This window comes from Pezoporus wallicus, unplaced genomic scaffold (assembly GCF_028554395.1).
Source record: "Pezoporus wallicus isolate ANWC-B61680 ecotype Strahan unplaced genomic scaffold, APGP_CSIRO_Pwel_v1 contig_5485, whole genome shotgun sequence".
Taxonomy (NCBI): domain Eukaryota; kingdom Metazoa; phylum Chordata; class Aves; order Psittaciformes; family Psittacidae; genus Pezoporus; species Pezoporus wallicus.
This window is the reverse complement of record NW_026641550.1, coordinates 6,110,301-6,127,884: the sequence shown is the minus strand read 5'-3', so window position 1 is coordinate 6,127,884 and position 17,584 is coordinate 6,110,301. Positions and strand designations below refer to the sequence as shown.

The following is a 17,584-nucleotide window of genomic DNA, read 5'->3' as shown; positions in this document are numbered from 1 at the left end:
TTAAGTTTTGTTAGAAATGTCAAATTACAGAGCCAATTTAATTACAAGGACCTAGAGTTAATGCTTGCCTATTTTAACCACTTGGTCTGCTCGAATGCTTTAAATCAGATGCCTGTATTACCATCTAGTTGTATTAATTTACAACCCATTTCAGCCAGCTGCCCTAGGATGATGGATTAGAATTGCTAACTTAATTCTGTTAGCACAGAACAAAATAATCTCAGGAAGTGAGGGAGGTTTGCTTTACACCAGCACAATAGCTGGCTATGGGCTTCTCTGAAGAGAAATGCACCTAAGGAAATTTCATTGTCTCTTAAAAGCATAACACAACATTCAAGACCATAAACATGAAAATATTTCATACTGTATTTTAAACTCAGTAATGCCTCAAAATGAATTTCAGAGCAAAATAAAAGTCTTATCACTACCACAAAGTAGATCTTTTTTTTAAAGTCCTTTATTAATCTGAATATAAAAAGACAGAAGCTGCCTACAATATAGGACAAAGCTCTTGCTTTATGAGGAAACAAAATTTTCTTTACAAAGTGAAAAAATAAATACCCTTTTAGAGTAAGGTTTATATGCTAATGTGTCATAAAAAAGTAGAGTTTTAATATTCTGACAAAATGTCTGTGCAAAGAAACAGATGCATAAACACACATTACTGCTACATTAAGGCAATATGAAAAGTATAGTCAGAAAATTTCAGTAAAGTGACAGTGTACTTTTCTAGCTTTGATTAAGCCAGTATTGCACCCAAACACGGTTTCTAGTTCCCTCTGCACCCTGGAGAACACGCTAGGAAACCAGAGCCCAAAATGCCCAAGTAGGAGGGGTGGAATATAAAAGCATTTTAGCAGGAAATGACCTAGCCAATAAAGACGTTAACTGAAGAAAGCATTTAGAATTATACACAACCCTTGTTTTAGGAATTAATGGTACATCTTTAACAGTTTTAAAATCAGTCTCCAAAAATAAAGCCAACTTAAGGGGCAGCTGACTGCAGCTCCCAAGACCACCAGCCAAGTTGGATGTGGGAACCTGGGAGTATCTTGCCCACGGAGACCTGTAAATGAAGTCCCATAAGAGTGCTCCCACAGGACACTGCCGGTCAGGAGATTACCCTTAATACCTCAAGATTAACAAACTTGGCCCACCCGTCCAAAGCTATTCTCTCAGAATTTTATTTATTTAATGGCATTCTGAGTTAAAACAGCTGCTTGATGAAGTCTTGTAACTTGAAGAACCATTTTTTAAAAAGTAATTCTCTTCCAAGCAGTTTACTAAAAACAGAAACTATGAGCCATACTAAACTGGTAATTGTAAAAGATAGTCTTACTACTAAAATAAATGGAGCAACTGTACTAAAAAGGATTTAGAGAGTGTAAAACAAAAGCCTGCATTTCTCTTGCAGGGTATATCACTACATGTACACTACACTTCTCCAGGGTTACCTTTACCTAGCTTTGTGGCAACACCACTGTGCTACAAGCTTACACATCGTTCTCCGCTTAAGTAACATGAAGCAGTTACACTCTCTTCTCACAAGATGTCCCACGCCATTTTGGACATGCTGAACGAAGAATATTTATGTTAAAATGCAGTATTTTTGCTTTTGATTGTGGATAGGTGCCAGAGTGATTGCCTTTTTCACAATCAATGGTTGCATTTCATATTAGTGCAGTTTAAAGAGTATATGATGGATTTAAAGTGTATACGTAGATCATATCACAGTCAGATTGAGTAGACTGGTGTGGGTTGGCAAGTACACATGCTGGACATGCTCAACACGAGATCTGCAAACAGGACACGACTGGAAAGGAAAAAACATTAGGAAATTAGTTTACTTCATATTTTGATAATCTCTCTAATTGAGACCTCCCACTATGCACACAGCAACAGCACACTTCTCCATAATCTCCGTATTTAAAACAGGGTAGCACAAGAAACATGCAGCCAATTCTTACCATAAGTTAGCACAGCTAACTTATCTTTTGAATGTATTATGTAAACAGGACATTCTCTGGAATTAGTTTACTACAATTTTAAATATAAGCTTTTCTAGAATATCAATGTAAACATATTGCAAATATTAATCTGTTGACTGTTAAGTATACAGAAAACCAAACCTTCCACCTATTTGGTGACTCATACATTAATGGCATTGCAAATTACCTGCAATTGGGCAGCACAGGTCTTGCAGCATACAGTGTGGCCACAGGGACAGAAGGTCGAATTTATTTCCTCTTCACAACACACCATACAAAGCATGGACTCCTTTAGCTTCCGCAGCTTCTCTTGCAGAGCTTTTGTTTGTTGGCAGCTAAGACCCTCACAATTATCACAGTTCATGCTACTTTCAGAAGACTTAAGAGGGGAACTTGGCGGGGTCTGGTCACTTCTTGAAACAAGATCTACAATGCCAGCATTATAAAGAGCTCGCCTTGCATGATCATAAACTTCTTTTGAAGTTCTTTTAATGTCAAAGACATATTTTTTACCAAGATTAATGTTCTCATTCAGGAATAGGGATGCTAAGTGACCCTTTAAGTCTCTACTATATTGCATCATGACAGCACTGGTGACAGTGTCACACCTACAAAAACAACAGGACAAACACAGACTTGGTTAGTTAATGCCAACAAACCTAACTCTGCAATAATTTGTTCGCAAAGTGAAGTACCAGCACTGAAATTAAAGCAAATAGAGCAGTCTGAGGCAATATTTAAGCTCTTGAATGTTGTTTGCATGACAACTCTACTTTGCAAAGTAACAGTTATTTTACATCTTCAAAAATGTGAAAAGTCTGATAAAATGGAGTCAGCCTATGGAAGGGACTTAGGCATTACGCTAACATAAACAATCAACACTTGCTTAATCCACAGTTCAGCTTAGCAACACCTCTTTACATGGTAACTTCCAAACACTGCATTAAAGAATTCCAATTAATAGCTTTTGGCATAACACCTCTTTCTTTAGACAGGCTCTTGAAAAAATTTTAGCATAGAGTCAAGCAATGTCTTGAACCAAATTTCCACTCAGTACTTTATATAATACTACATCATCTGAGGGTAATCAGTGTAACTGCAGTGTAGAGAATTAAATTAAGGCATTTGTATTTGCCACCAAGTATTTCAGCCACCCATACTCTGCTTTGTCACTTATTTAAGTGATATAGTTAACATCTGCGGAAGCCTGTTAAGGCATATCACTTCTCTAGACAATGTAGGAAAGAAAGCACAAACAGAACACAAGGATTACAGCCTCACAGAGCCTAAGGTCCAAGATCTAAGCTTATGACCAAATGGTATTACCTTGCTACAATTCTGCTTACACTAAAATCAGAAACTGCAAAGGACAGCAGAAGTTATAAGCAGAGACAAAGATCAAAAAATTAAGACTGTCTAAGAGTTCTAAAATGCTTTAATTGCCTGGAAAAAAAGTATCACATGTGCAAAACCATGCAAGGCCATATAATTACAGAGCAGAACAAGACATGCTTAACAGTGGGCTCAAAATAAGTAGTAGTTAGCTGCTCATTAGCTGCAGTGGCTAGAAAGGCAACTACTTGGTGTTAATTGCTGTAACTGTATTAAAATAATCTAATTAGAGAAGCTGGGCAGGTCTTTGCCTCATGTATGTACTTGCCTCTGCTTTACTTCTCTTACAAAGTAATTGAAACTGATATGTGGTGGGTAGTTCAGAGAAAACAACACTAAGTGTCTTCAACAGTTAGTTCTACTGCTCAGTGTTGGACCTCACACTAGGAATGAGAAGAGGTTTAAAAACAAAGAAAAAAAACAGCCATCAACAAATGAGTGTAGCATCCCTACCTCAAAGAATGATAGGATAAAGACAATGGATAGCTGCTGGCATGAGACAAAATCCTGAGCATTTGAGGAAGGACAGAGAAATTGTAGGAAGATTTAAATACATGGGATGGGAAGGCAGCACACAGGCAACTTCTAGCAACTGGAAGAACCAAATACAGAAAAAACAAGGAATGTATGTGCATTACGAGCAACACCTCATATTCTGAAGGAAGTAATTTTTCTTTTCCTTTGTTATCTTATTCTCCCTCTTACACAGGGACAAAATTTATGTATTCTTTATGAAGTATCAAAGAACATGGTAAGTTTATATTCTGAAGTGCTGCTACTTGTAATGGTAGACTGAGACATTTTGCTTACTTGCCTTGTACTCCCACCCCACAAAACTGAAAACAGCAAAAACCTGTTCAGTTTCTGCACTTAAAAGGAAAGTAGAGGCTACAGAGACAATGAGATTTTGCAGAGGAGTTTTGAAGTACAGACTGCTGGCTGCTTAAACACTTAATTCAAATACTGTGGAGAAGAACAGCAGCAGCAGCTGACTAGTGGCAATACTGACCTGTAAAATGCATGTGTCTCTGTAATTGCTCTATACAGTCCACTTGCTGCCCTTGTACTGATCATCTTAAACAACAGTACTACACTATTACCAGACTCCTTGGTAATAGTCAGATATACATTCTTCCCAGATTGAGTTGCCATTTGAACAACAGGATAAGCAATCCTATAAATGAATATAAAAAAAAAATAGAAAGGTTATTTAGCTTTTAAGGATAAGGGCATTTTCCATAAGCTACACCATGATGGACTTTTATCAGAAGTTATAATGATCTCCAACTGTTGTCTGTGATGCTGGATTGAAGACGCTGCCTCAGAAATACTTATAAAAATCAAGAGTATTAAGGCCAGCTGTCATCATGATTATAAGCAGGTAGTGTCCTCAGACCCTGTGCTCCAATAGCTCCCTTCAGTAATTCACAGTGCAGTATTTATGTTTATGTAAGTACTAAAGGCATGCTCAGTACTTCTGAAAAATGGAAGATGACAATGGTTCCACAAAATATGTACCTGTTGATAGGACTGAAGTCATCTTTACAGATGGATATGCCTTCAGGTCCAACACCAATAAGGAGTTTTTGCCCTTCGCTATCTCTCACTGAGTGCCACTCTACCCCGTAATTCTCCAGCGTCGTAACAATCTGTAGAATCTGGTATTCAGCAGAAGCTTGACTTAGACCTTCCAGCTCTTTGTGCTTTGCAATAATGCTGTTGATAAAAAGATGAAGGATAGGTGAATTAACCCAAGTATGTACTGCTATTGTCAGCAACTTGTTTTAACTTTTTTTTTTTAAATGACCTATGTAAGCATGTTATTAAATCCTCCTGACATGCTTTACCTGACTATAGCTTTTCAGAAATCATGAACTGGAAAGACCTGAGAATTGCCAAAACATCCTGGGACTGTTCAGAGGACAATACGTGTCAGAAATTAAAAAGCAACAATGTAATCAAGGCATTACAACTAACTATCCCCCCCCCCCCCCCCCCCCCATATTTACTTGAACAACCACAAAGTTCATAACTAAAGAAAAAAAATACTACAGAAAAACATAAGAAAGTTTCTTGATATTCAGAAATTGAACTATGAAGGTGTTTTGGGAACCCTGTGTACTTCTCAGTGTAAGCATACTAAGGCCAGATAAATTCCTGTTTCTCTTTTTACAGGTGTAGGTCTAAGACATTCCATTACCCTGCTCCAAATACTTAGATACCTCTATTTCAGAGTACTAGAGGTTCAACAGCATTTGCTTTCCACAAAAAAAAAAAAACAACCCTAATTCAAATAAGCTTAAAAATTAACTGAAATCAGAATGTTAGTTAAACACTCAGGTTGTGTTTTGATCTCCAAAGCTATCTAAATTTTTTTTTTTCTTTTTAACACCACAAGATACACTATAGCATCAGCAATTAAGGGCATAACAAAATCTTATGCTTTTGGTCTCCAAAAATGAGGTTGTATCATTCTGCTCTTTTTACCTCTCCAGAATGGTAGTGGTAAGCTCTTTTGCACACAACTCTTCATAACTGTACTTGGCAGTGTTCTGGTTATAATCTCCAAACTTCATCTGTGCCAACAATGCACTAAGTTCAATTGCATGCTCTGAAGAACACTGAAGATTACCAGCGAGAAGATCTTCTTTTATATGCAGGAAGAACATATGCCTACAGTGGAAGGAGAAACAAAGCGTTAAAATATTGTTGTAATCAAGATATGTATCAAATAACATCTCAGCTATGTTTCATATTATTAGTTTGTTAGTCAAGAATTTTCAATGAATGTACTAAGTGGAGAAAGTCTGGCACAAAGGAAAGGAAAGGACCTCCGTCATCTTATTCACTTACACTTAAAAGATGAGGCTACAACTGCAGACTGTATCTAAAAGCACTATTTAAAAAAAAAAAGAGCATTTTAATGACATGTTATTAAGACTAGGACCTATTTAAACTCCTAAGGCCACTTAGTAATTTCAACTTAGTGAGAAAAATATCAATGAAATGTATTTAATTAATTTCCCAAATTTAGATTTCTTTGGCTGCCATTTACAAGTTACTGTGCAGAGCAGCCCAAATCAGCACACACATTCCTACCATGCAACAAGAGAAGCCATATTTGCTCTACACAGTGGAAGTACCTCTGCCACCATAGTCAAAGTGAAGTGCTTTCACCAGCGGGTGATTAATAGGGTCACCCAAAATACCTGAAAAGGCATTGTGGAATCAAATTTTTAAAATGTACTGTGTGAGCATATTTGTCAGTCCAAGCTTTACACTTGGGATCAAGGCAGGTTTAACAACTAACTGGGAAATTCACAAAGCTGATCTTAATTATCTAACAGGTCAGTTAACCAGACAAAGCAACATTTCCACTAACATTAAAAGCATCTTGGTAATTTCCTCTATAGTCTACCTTAACTTCTGTAAATTCATCCTTATCACCCCTTAGGGAAGACAATATAAATTTCTTAGCATTTGTTCTTAAGTCTTAACATAGCTACAGAAACCAGATACAGAAGTGGTTACTGAAAAACTGAAAAAAAGATATCTTTCAGCAAATGAAGCCTTATACCCACAGGGATATGTCTTATCTTCCACAGTAATGTGACAGTTACATTTTACTTTTCTAAAATTAAGTGTAATCTACTTAAAAAGCTATTTTGAATCACTTATCATAGAAGGAAAATTAATCACTTGCATCTTCAAACAGCAGTTTTGGATAATATCTTAGGTATATCCTATATTAGCACTCTACAGCTCCATTGTACAACAAGGCAAATGGGGCTACTTTTTCAGCATTATAAACTGCTGAATTTGTGTTCATTCTTAGCTCTACTGTGGTAAATGCTGCAACTAAAAAAATACTGCCCCCAAAATGCCCTCTATTGAGAACTTTTATATCAGGAAAAATGTATTATATTATCCTGCCCTACAATTCATTTCCTGTAACAAGTCACAGCTCCAACACCTCCTTTTACAAGTAGTTTGAGGCATGCTAGAGATTCCTTGCAGTTGTGACATAAGTGCTTAATTGCATCACTCTGATGTCTAGACATCAATCTACACACTTCAGCAGTTCTAGCAAGGGTCTGAGGGAAGCAAATAACCTCCCTCTGTGCAGGATACAAGTTTAGGTGGCAAGAGGACCAGAACTTCAGACAGTACAATTGTCTCCACTGTTAGCAGGTTATTTTTTGTTTAGGATTTTTGGGGGGGCAAGTCCCAAACCTCTGCTCCAATCCTGCTAATTCATAGCTCTCTTGGCTTGGGCCACAGAAAGGTACAGATGCAATTTCTTTTTTAAATGCACTGGTTGTAAACACTCCTTTTGGGGCTCAGTCCATAAATCCAGACATATTTGATGACTTACTAAAACACCCTGACCAAAATAAATTCAAATAGTAGGCATTTCACCAATCCCAATCAACATTTCATAAAACGGCTTTTCATACACTTTTGATCCTCTGTTAATACCAGAATAGGTTTTCCAGTCATTACAACTATGTACTAATTACACACACAGCATTTCAAAGAAATATCTGTCAATTTTCTTCTCATTAGCTGAAACATGTTTACAACTACCACACCTAAATGCTTGTATCTTCAGTTTATTTTACACATACAATAGCACTGACTACACAGGGAAAAGTCAGTCTTCTCCCCTTGCTGGAAACACCTTATTGACATCAAGAAGGTAAGTGAAAAAGAGATTGCTCTGGCAAATACAGATACATTAATTACAGAAACAACTACTGCAGAGACATGGTTTTTCATATCCCATTACTAAAAAGCCAGTAACAGCATAGGTAGCCAAATGAGTTTAAGGCACAATGTAAAACAGCATCATGTTATCTAATGTGCAGTAACTTTCCAAAAATGGCTTATCTCGCAGACTAAGCCACTTCACTTTTTCTGTGATAATGGGGACAAAGGTATGGTACATATAAGGGGCACTTACTTCAAATTAACTAAAGCTATGCAGGCTCATGTCCTGGCTTAACAAAAGAAATTACGATAGTGTTAGGTCAGAGAAAACAGACAAACCCACCCATATTTAAAAGTCCTTCTCAAAAATCACTGGTCTGTACCTAAAAAACCCATTAGTTTGGGCCCAAGCCTTGCCTAAACTGTACCCATGACAGGTCAGAAACTAGTTAACACAGGGCCTCCTGCCGCTGAAATGAGCTTTTGAATGACAGTAAATCACTTTATACTGATCTCCTACAGCAGTTGCCCTGAACCAAAGTTCAGGTAGGAAATTCACTGGCAGGCTTCTTTGTTTTTCCATTGAGTTCTTAAATGTGCTTGAGGAAGGACAAACATCTAGAAACTGAAAGGCAGTGAGGACTGCAAACAATTTGTACATCTGTGATTTTTGATCCTTAAACAGAAAGGGAAAAAAAAAAAGTGCTTTTGTTGCTGAATACAGTTAAGCAACACTAAAGTATTAGGAGCCTTGAGGCAGTTCCTTATCTAATTCTACGAAGTCTAAAAGACCCAACAGATTGCCAACAGGAAATGTGGCCATATTGCAGACTGTTAGTTACCAGAAAGTATTTATGTAAGTTTCTGTAACTTAGATTGTGACTTACTCCCTTAACAGCACTCAATCCATTGTCCCTACTTTCTCCAGGAAAGTCTAGGTACAATGAAAAAAATCGTTAAAGCTTTTCCCAACTCAAAAGATACTCAGGTTGTACAGTAAAAGAGTCTTCAGTTTTTCAAGGAATTGTTTTAGTGTTAGCATTTTACACTTAATGGATTTTTACTTCAAAAGTTTTAGAAAACAAACTTAAAACTGAAAACTCTACTGTTTATAACTGAAGTCCTCTACGGGTTACATTTCCAACATTGCTGGTAGAACGTCTTAGCTTGACCACCATCTAAGAAACTAATTGGTTTTGTTTGTGCATCATTCATCACTTCAGTTATAACAGATAATACGTATGTATCACATATAAATGAGAAGTGACTCAAGTCAAACAGAAGGTCTGTTTCCTACTACCACCCCAATATTCTCTTGGCACATACTGCAGCTTTGTACTACTCTTGCCAAAGTTTCACCTGACCTTTAAACCTTCATATAAAACAAGTCTCCACAACTCTGATCTTTACCAATCAATTGTTGTGGCTTCTAGTCATTTTTTTACACCTGCCAGACATGTTGCAACATTGCTCTTAAAGCTCCTACTATGTCAAACAGAACTTTCTATTGCACTTGTAGCCCGAATTCTACACATGACAAAGAGTCTATATAACCTAACCCAGACTTGGTTCCCCCCACCCCTGAACCTAGCTAGCTAGCTAGATATTCCTGTGTATTCAATTCTGGATCATTTCCTTTGAGGTCAGGAGTTCAAAACAGTATGTAGAACTAGAGATTAGAGCACAAAGCAGTAAGTTTCCCAAAGCTATACCTCATTAGTCACTACCCTGGCAGCATTTCCTCCTTTCATAAAGGAGAAAGGGAAAGAGAAAAAAAAAAAAAAAAAAAAGGCAGTTTTGGAATTAGAACAAGATCACATGCTTTCTTCAAGCACTAATTACACTAGTGATTTTCTGTTTATTTTGTATCCTTATTTTTGCTCCAGTGCTTTTCATACAGTTTATATGCACATTAAAATTCAGTAAAACCAAACGTACTTGTGTATCTCAGTTGCACGTGAATTATTTGATACAAATGCTGTGGAAAGGGGAGGTTGCAAGGTGATTTCAGCAGACTTCACAAAACACTGCAGCTACCAAACCAGAGTCACAAACCTAGATATTGCATCAATTGCTTTTTGGCTCCCTATGAAGCGATTTTTGCAGGCTGACTATACTGAACACCACTACATGAAAGAAGTATCAGTATTTCACTACAACTAAATGCTTACAGAAAGCAAATCACCTAGTTAGTATTCACTCAACTGAACTGGCAATAATAACCCCACAAAATAAGTACTATGAAAAGTGTAGAGTATACGTAATACAAGATTAATTTCTCTTGAATGGCTGAGGGAACTGGAGTTGTTTATTCTGGAAAAGAGACCTTACTGCTCTCTGCAAGCACATGAAAGGAGGCTTTGGTGAGGTGGGAGTAAGTCTCTTCTCCCAGGTAACAGCAGTAGGACAAGCGGTAACAGCATCAAGCTGTGCTGGGGAAGTTTAGATTGGATATTAGGAAACATTTCTTTACCAAGAGGGTGCTCAGGCATTGGCACAGGCTGCCCAGGGAAGTGGTGGAATCATCACCCCTGTAAGACTTCAGAAACCATGTAGGTGAGGCCCTCGGTGATATAGTTTACTGGTGATCTTGATCTTAAAGGTCTTTTCCAACCTAGTTGATTCTATGATTCTTCCTTAATTCGTTGAAGACAGTTACGTGCACTAGCAATCAAAGTTCTGCACTGAAAACTTTGTTTCTACTATTTTTCTAATCAAGGAAAGGAAAACAGGACAAATTAGCCTTTAGATTTCTGTTAAAAGTTTCAAGCTCGAACTTAGGTGTCAGAAGAAAAATGTAACAAACCTCCATCCTTTACCAATAAAAGCATCTGTATATGACTAGTGATTCCTAAACTAAAAATGCAGCCAAAAGAACACATTCTTCTGCCAGACTACTGGCAAGAATCTTAGAATATGCCTCAAGGAACTGTTGGTTCTCCTTGGGGTGTGACACTGCTTACCACAGGGTAGGGCTTTTTCCTACTGTGAAGTAAATTTACAATGCTCTAAATTCTACAGGAATCCAAGTTTAGAAGCACAACCATTTTCCCTAAAAAATACATTGATATGGATCTCTATAGAATATAATTGTTTTTAAAAAGCAGGTATCGGGACACTGCATGTGAAAAAAAAAAGCCATCACAGTGGCAATTTAACTCTGATTTAGATACAATCCGTGAAATTTACACTGGGATCTATCACAGCAGACTTTTATTGCATATTAGCAGATACCATGACACTACTGCACTGGCTGGCTATTGCAACAGGATAATTGGATGCTTTTCTGATTTTTCTACCTACTATACGTACCTAACTCCACATACCATAACTGTGTATTTTACAAGCGGTTCTTTATTTTAACCAATTCATCAGTACAAGTGGATAACACTGCAAAAAGCAACGTACTTTGTAAATATAGTTACAAGTACTGGCAAACATCACACGGCTTCTAACAGCTTCCAAAACAGTAATTGGGTATCCCAAGCCTGACAAAATACAGCTCTTTCGAACGCTTCATGAGGCTGTGGCTTGACAGAATCTACCTTAAACTGCCATGGCTCACACACGAGTATTTGATTTTCAGTCATATCACAGAAGACGTAACTTTGCCTGTCCCAAAAGCACACCTGGATAAATCCTACACTGCTCATTTCAAAATGGTTTCTACTTTCGTGTGATCGCCGCACACTGACTTCACCCCGCCAGACCTGAAGCCACTGTTGTCCGGTATGGCCGCAGAGCCCTCTTCCCCCGTGAGGCTCTGCAGGCAGCGGTCACTAAGGTGCGCGCACGGCCCGCCTCCGGCGGCGAGCCGCTCGCCGGGACCGCTCTGCCCCGAGACAGCGCCAACGGCCAATCGACGGCCGCCCTCCTCTGCTCGCCGGGCCGCGCCCCGCCCCGCCGCCCACTGGGCGGCCCCAACGGGGTTACTGCCGGGCAGTGACCCGGAGTTACACCGCGCCGCACCCCAGCGGCACGGCCCCCACTCCGTCCGGATCCAGCGCTCCCCCCAAAGCCGCAAGGGCTCCGGGACAGCCGGGTGAGTGCAGGGCAGTCATTCCTCCAAGCGTCAGCTCCTCGTTGTAACTCGGTGTTCAAACTCGACACAAACATAACTGTTGCATTACCTAGCAAGAAGTACAGAAAACAGTGAAGACGAACATGACATAAGACAGAGCTTATGATCTAGATGTTGGACCATCAAATGTATCTTTAAGCAAAGAGATAGCAGTCCTCTTTAAGCCAAGGCGATTTTCCATTCAAAAAAATGTATAGTTATTCAAACCACATGAAACAAGCACCCTGTTCCCATTTCAGACTTCTTCGTGAAACTCTAGTTGACAGCAGCAGATTAAATTTGAATAGCATTCTTGCACTGAAGCACTTCCATTCCACTGAGAACAATTCAAAACTAAGAAGTCCTGTGGTGAAATTCAGTACCAGACAGTCAAAAAATTAGACACTGAGATCCAAAAGACGATAGAAATAAACTACTTTTAACCCCGTAAGGTTGCAAGGAGGCTTTTCCCCCATGCAATTCTCTCACTTGCAGAACACTTAGTGAAGGTGCTTTGCTGCCTTAGTGGTGGTCCAAGGTACAATTATAACCTGGCTCTGCCTTTGTGCTCAGCATCAAGATAATTTCCTCTCAAGATTAAAATGCATGAGGTTGCCATCTTCCCCTGGATTGCACACCAACTGAAGATAACAGAGGCAGAGGTTAATGCTCCCTTGCCAGGTGAGCTTTTTGCCAAGCATGTAGAAACCTGAACATTTCCAGGATCTCTACTGAAGCAATAAAACTGGGGCTGACAAAGCTCCTAAAGTATAGAGAAAAAAAACTGGTAGCAACTTAGTCACGAGACTCACTATTATCATCATGACAATGCACATCAACATTTAGAATTACTTGCAACTTCACAGATTACAAAAACTGTCTCAACAGCCATGTGATTTATATGTATAAACAGCACCAGAGTCTGCATGTACAAGCCTAGGAGCCTTGGTCTACCTTCTTCACACGAAGGACCAGAAGGCCACAAGAACACCCTGTACACCAGTTGGGTACCATTGGTTTCCTTTAGTAGTTCTATCCACATCACTATTTCTGACTTCGTAAGTAAAAGAAAGAAGATGCCAGCTTAACTGTACAGCTAATCCTTGCAATTCTACAATATACCTGTTGATTTAAAGTTCAGTCATGGGTTTAACAAGTTTTTTCTTCTCCTTCATACCACGCATGCTTACATGCAAACTAAAGATGAATGCAGGGTTATGTTCATGTGTAAATTTTCAAGCAGACCCGAGTAGGAAAAAAGCAAGTCTACTGAAGCTCTTTGTCAACAGCACTGGAACAAACATTAACAACAGGCACTGTGGAATTCTGTATCTGCTACATGCAGAATGCTGGGCATACACAACTAAAAGGCTGCTATTGCAAGCTACTTTACAACTTGTATTTGTTTGTAGAAAACACTAAAAATACTTAGGATGTAGGCTGAACACAGCTTAGCTGAAGCCTCAGGACTATTCACGTTTGCAAGACAGAGCGACATTAAATACTAGCTTCAGTGCTTGTTGCTCTCCAAAATAAGCAATTATTTCCATAGCAGAGTTTTAATAGGTATTTTCTGATGACTGAGCCTCAATTACTTTTAAAATTGTTTAAAATATTAGTTTTAGAACTGTCTTAATTCATACATGAAAGACAGCTTGTCCCACCCATAACCTTTCAAAGGTATGTTTATAGCGGAGAAAGTGTATACTTGCTACTTTGATTTATGCACAAGCTCTGTTAGATTCTAGCTACGCAACCTGTCTCTTAGGCCCTTGGGGTGTGTTTCACCAGTTTCAGCTCCCTATTAATGTGCACAACCTGCCAAGTCTTGCATTTACAGTGTTGAAGGCAGGAACACAGGTGTCTGCAAAAACCTTGTAAAGTTGAACAAGCATTCATCAAGGACACCATTAAAAATGTCAATCATATCAGCTTTAGGTTTCCTCAGATTCAGCCTCATTTGGTGGGCGCATGAAGACACATCCAAAATGCTCAGGGTAGTCTCTTCTGCCTCATCAGGTAAGAAATTAGGAAGCCTTTTGTTCTACATAAAGATATTTCATTATTTGGTTTTACAGTTATTAAGAATATTTAAATGAGGACAAGTTTCTTTAAGGAAAATACTCAAAAAGAACCCAGAGATATGCCATGCATAGCAGAATCTGTTTTTCCAAAACAAGGTACATCAAATCTGGAATTTGGTTAGCATAGATTTGCTTCACTAAAGCTATTATATAGGACAACTATGGTCCAACTCCATAGCATTCTGAAAACTTCAACCAGATTGATGAGCTGAAACCACTGCTCCCCAAAAGCCACTCCTCTGCACACTGGTTCAAAAAGTAAAATATACATATGTTCTTAACACTTTTTTCATAGGAAAAAAAAACAACAAAAAACACAAAAGCAAAACAAACAAACCCACAAAAAAACCCCACACATAAAAAACCAAAACAAAACCACAAATACACCAAATCAGGCTGTCAGCCTCTGACCAAATTCTTTAGCCAAATATTTTGTGCAGAACAACTGTGTTGTATCCATGATCTTAATCATAAAATTACCAAGTTAAGGTGTCCCTGCCTATGGCAGGGAATTGGAACTATATGTTCTTAAGGTCCCTTCCAACACTAACCATTCTATGGCTCTAAGGTGAGTAGTGAAAGCATGTGTTAGCATTATCATCATATAGACACTAGAATCCAAGTGGTCCCGTTTATATTAACTTTGCTATCTAAAACTAACAGGAAAAATTAGTTGAAAGGCCAGCATTAAATATAGATGTGCATGGCACGCCTAATCTTTAAATTCATGTAGCACTTAAACTCAAGGAGCAAAAGCAAGCTTTCACTACTAATCTTAAAAGACCTGGGATTGACTAACAGTGAAACAATTTAGGTAAGAGGACTGACCACAGAAGAAGCAAGACAGCTGTTTCTTTCCTAGCCTCAAAGGGCCTGTAGCTATTCAAAAGTTACTGTAACATAAAACCAGACAAAAAGGAATTCAGCAAGTTTTTTTTTCTCTGTGGGAGGAACTGTTTCCTGCTTTTCTGTACCAGTGGTTTAGAACGACCTCGAGTAACACCACTGAGCAGGGGTTACTATCGGACATGCAAACACCACATAAATAATTTGCTAGTGGTAGCTTAGTTTCTTCCACTTCATCACTAAGTGCTTATACAATTACCTACGCTCATTACTTACTGGTAGCTGCACAATACTTGAAGTATTAACAGTTTGGTTTTTTTTTTTTAAAAAAAAGGACCAATGCATTTAAATAACACTGCGGGTTTTAAACTACACAGAAAAGTCAAACGAGATTACCAGAAGATGAAAGAAAACCAGTGCATAATCACTTCCATAAGTTACAGAAACTGGAAACTAAATAATAAATTAAATCTACTTACAGCCATCTTTACCTTACCTTGTCTGTTCTTGTAAGATAAGATGTGGCTCAACAAAAAATTTGACTCTTAATTTCAATCGATAAGGGGCTAAACCGTCCATCTGCTGGGAGATTCTGTTCCTCAAATTCAGCCACAGATTCTCCCCTTTGCTGCCAGTGAACTGCAGTCCAAAATAATCAACTTCTATAATTCCCAGCCTTCTGCAAACCTGAAAGAAAGAGGTTCTTTATTGTGGGGAGTGAAGAAATGCCACACTTTGTGAGGCTACAACATAAAAATATCAATTTAATCAAGTACTGTTTCAGACCGCTCACTTAGAGCGCAGACAAAAAACCTACTCTAAGCACCTTGATACAAAAGATTTATTACTTGGCTTTAAAGTTGCATACAAAACAGCATGTAGGCAAATATCAACAATAAACTGGGAATTTCTCCACAAGCCGAAACCCACATGGACTTCTATGGCCAAATTCCATCATCCTCCTCGCATCACACTCCCAGGACAGGCACTTAAGAGGGTCAGTGGATTTCCGAAAGAGGCAAGTATCTTGTCATTCAGCATCACAGCCGATAGCACTTCCTAGGCGAGGAGGAGAAAAAAGTACAACCCACAAGTTTTATTTAGACGCCACCAACAGACTGGGGCTGCTACGCTCGACTCCATCCTCCCGGCAGCCGCCGCAGCAGCCACACCGAGGCGGTGGCCACGGACGGGCGAGAGCTCCTGAACGACGGCTTCAGCCAGCACGGCCCAAACAGGCCAGGGGGACCAACCCGGCACCGTTGGGGCAGCATCACCAGGGCCGGGTGGGTTCCACTCGTGTGTGTCTCCCCATCGCACCGGGGACAGCGAGCGCAGGCTGCAGCGATGGGCCAAGGCCTGCCCTTAGAGGAGGTGGCAGGGCCGGACAGCCCCGAGGCGGGGGATGCAGCAACCTCTGCATCCAACATGGAGGGAAAATACAAAATCAACGAGGAAAAGAAAAAAAAACAAAACATAAAAAGGGATGAGGTGGGGGGGCTGCGGCGGCTCCCCGCCCCCACCGCGGGGTTGCGCCACGCACGGCCCTGCCAAGCGCCACCGCAGCCCTCCGCGGCCGTGCCCCGAGCCGCCGTTGTCCCCATGCCCACCACCTACCCTGCGCCTGCCCGCCGTGGCTTGACCGCCAGGGGAAACCGGGGCTCGGGGCGCTCTTCCGCTTCAGCACCCGGCTTTTCCAAATTACCTTCAACCATCGCCACCTGCAACAGCCCAGAACTTCTCGCCCTAGTGTTATGTCCGGTTAAATCAAAGCAAAGTAAGTTCTACCTGAAGTCAGGGACCAAACCCGCTTGGCAGGGATTGGGTACAGAATTAATATGAGAGTGGGTGGCTGTGAGCTGTGTGACAACCAGCTATTCTGTGTCTCATCTCTAGGCTTTGCAAACTCCCCTTTTCATTGAGGGGAAAATAACGTGCAGATTAGTGCTCCGTCTCCCATGTATGCAAAGCACTGGAAATGTGGAAATTTTAAGAAAGATGGGTCAAGTGGTACTGCAGCCTCCATGCGCTGTCACGCTAATGGATGACGGAGCTTTCACACTCATTCAACTTTGTAGGGACAAAGTTTGCAGGTGATTCCTGGCCAGGGGAGAAACACCTTCACCAGGCGAGCCCTTTAGGAGCATTTGTTTGGCAAACGTACCCAAGGTACATGAAGTAAAATAGTTTATGGGTACTTTAACAATGTAAATTGAAAAGACAGGGAGGACTAAGCACAAAATGCACACTGTGCAGGTTCCCAAAAACACAGATAAAAGAAGTATAAAGCAGCGCAGTGTTGAGGGCCAAGTAGGCTGTCAGGGAAAGTACTAAGAGAGGAAACGGGTATCTGAAAATGTAGTAAAAGATAGCTGAGAGAAGAACAAACCATAGAATTAATGCAAGGTCACAGTGCTGAATATTACCTTGTTCCTCTGTGTGTGGGTATGGGTCGCTTGCTTCTGTTTGGGTATTTCTGCTGTGCTTGTCAGGGTTGTTAGTAT

The 17,584-nt window shown here is 39.8% G+C and overlaps 1 protein-coding gene across 1 annotated transcript; it reads right to left on the bottom strand.

Moving 5' to 3' along the window:
• Positions 1-430: 430 nt before the first annotated feature.
• MYLIP (myosin regulatory light chain interacting protein) lies at positions 431-16,540 on the bottom strand. Its single transcript, XM_057424291.1, has 8 exons — positions 16,358-16,540; positions 15,929-15,932; positions 15,577-15,767; positions 5,868-6,053; positions 4,899-5,096; positions 4,390-4,554; positions 2,176-2,596; positions 431-1,813 (listed from the first exon to the last, which is right to left on the bottom strand). Exons 1-8 carry the CDS (start codon positions 16,501-16,503, stop codon positions 1,724-1,726), a joined length of 1,401 nt encoding a protein of 466 aa, XP_057280274.1. The 5' UTR covers positions 16,504-16,540; the 3' UTR covers positions 431-1,723.
• Positions 16,541-17,584: the final 1,044 nt, after the last annotated feature.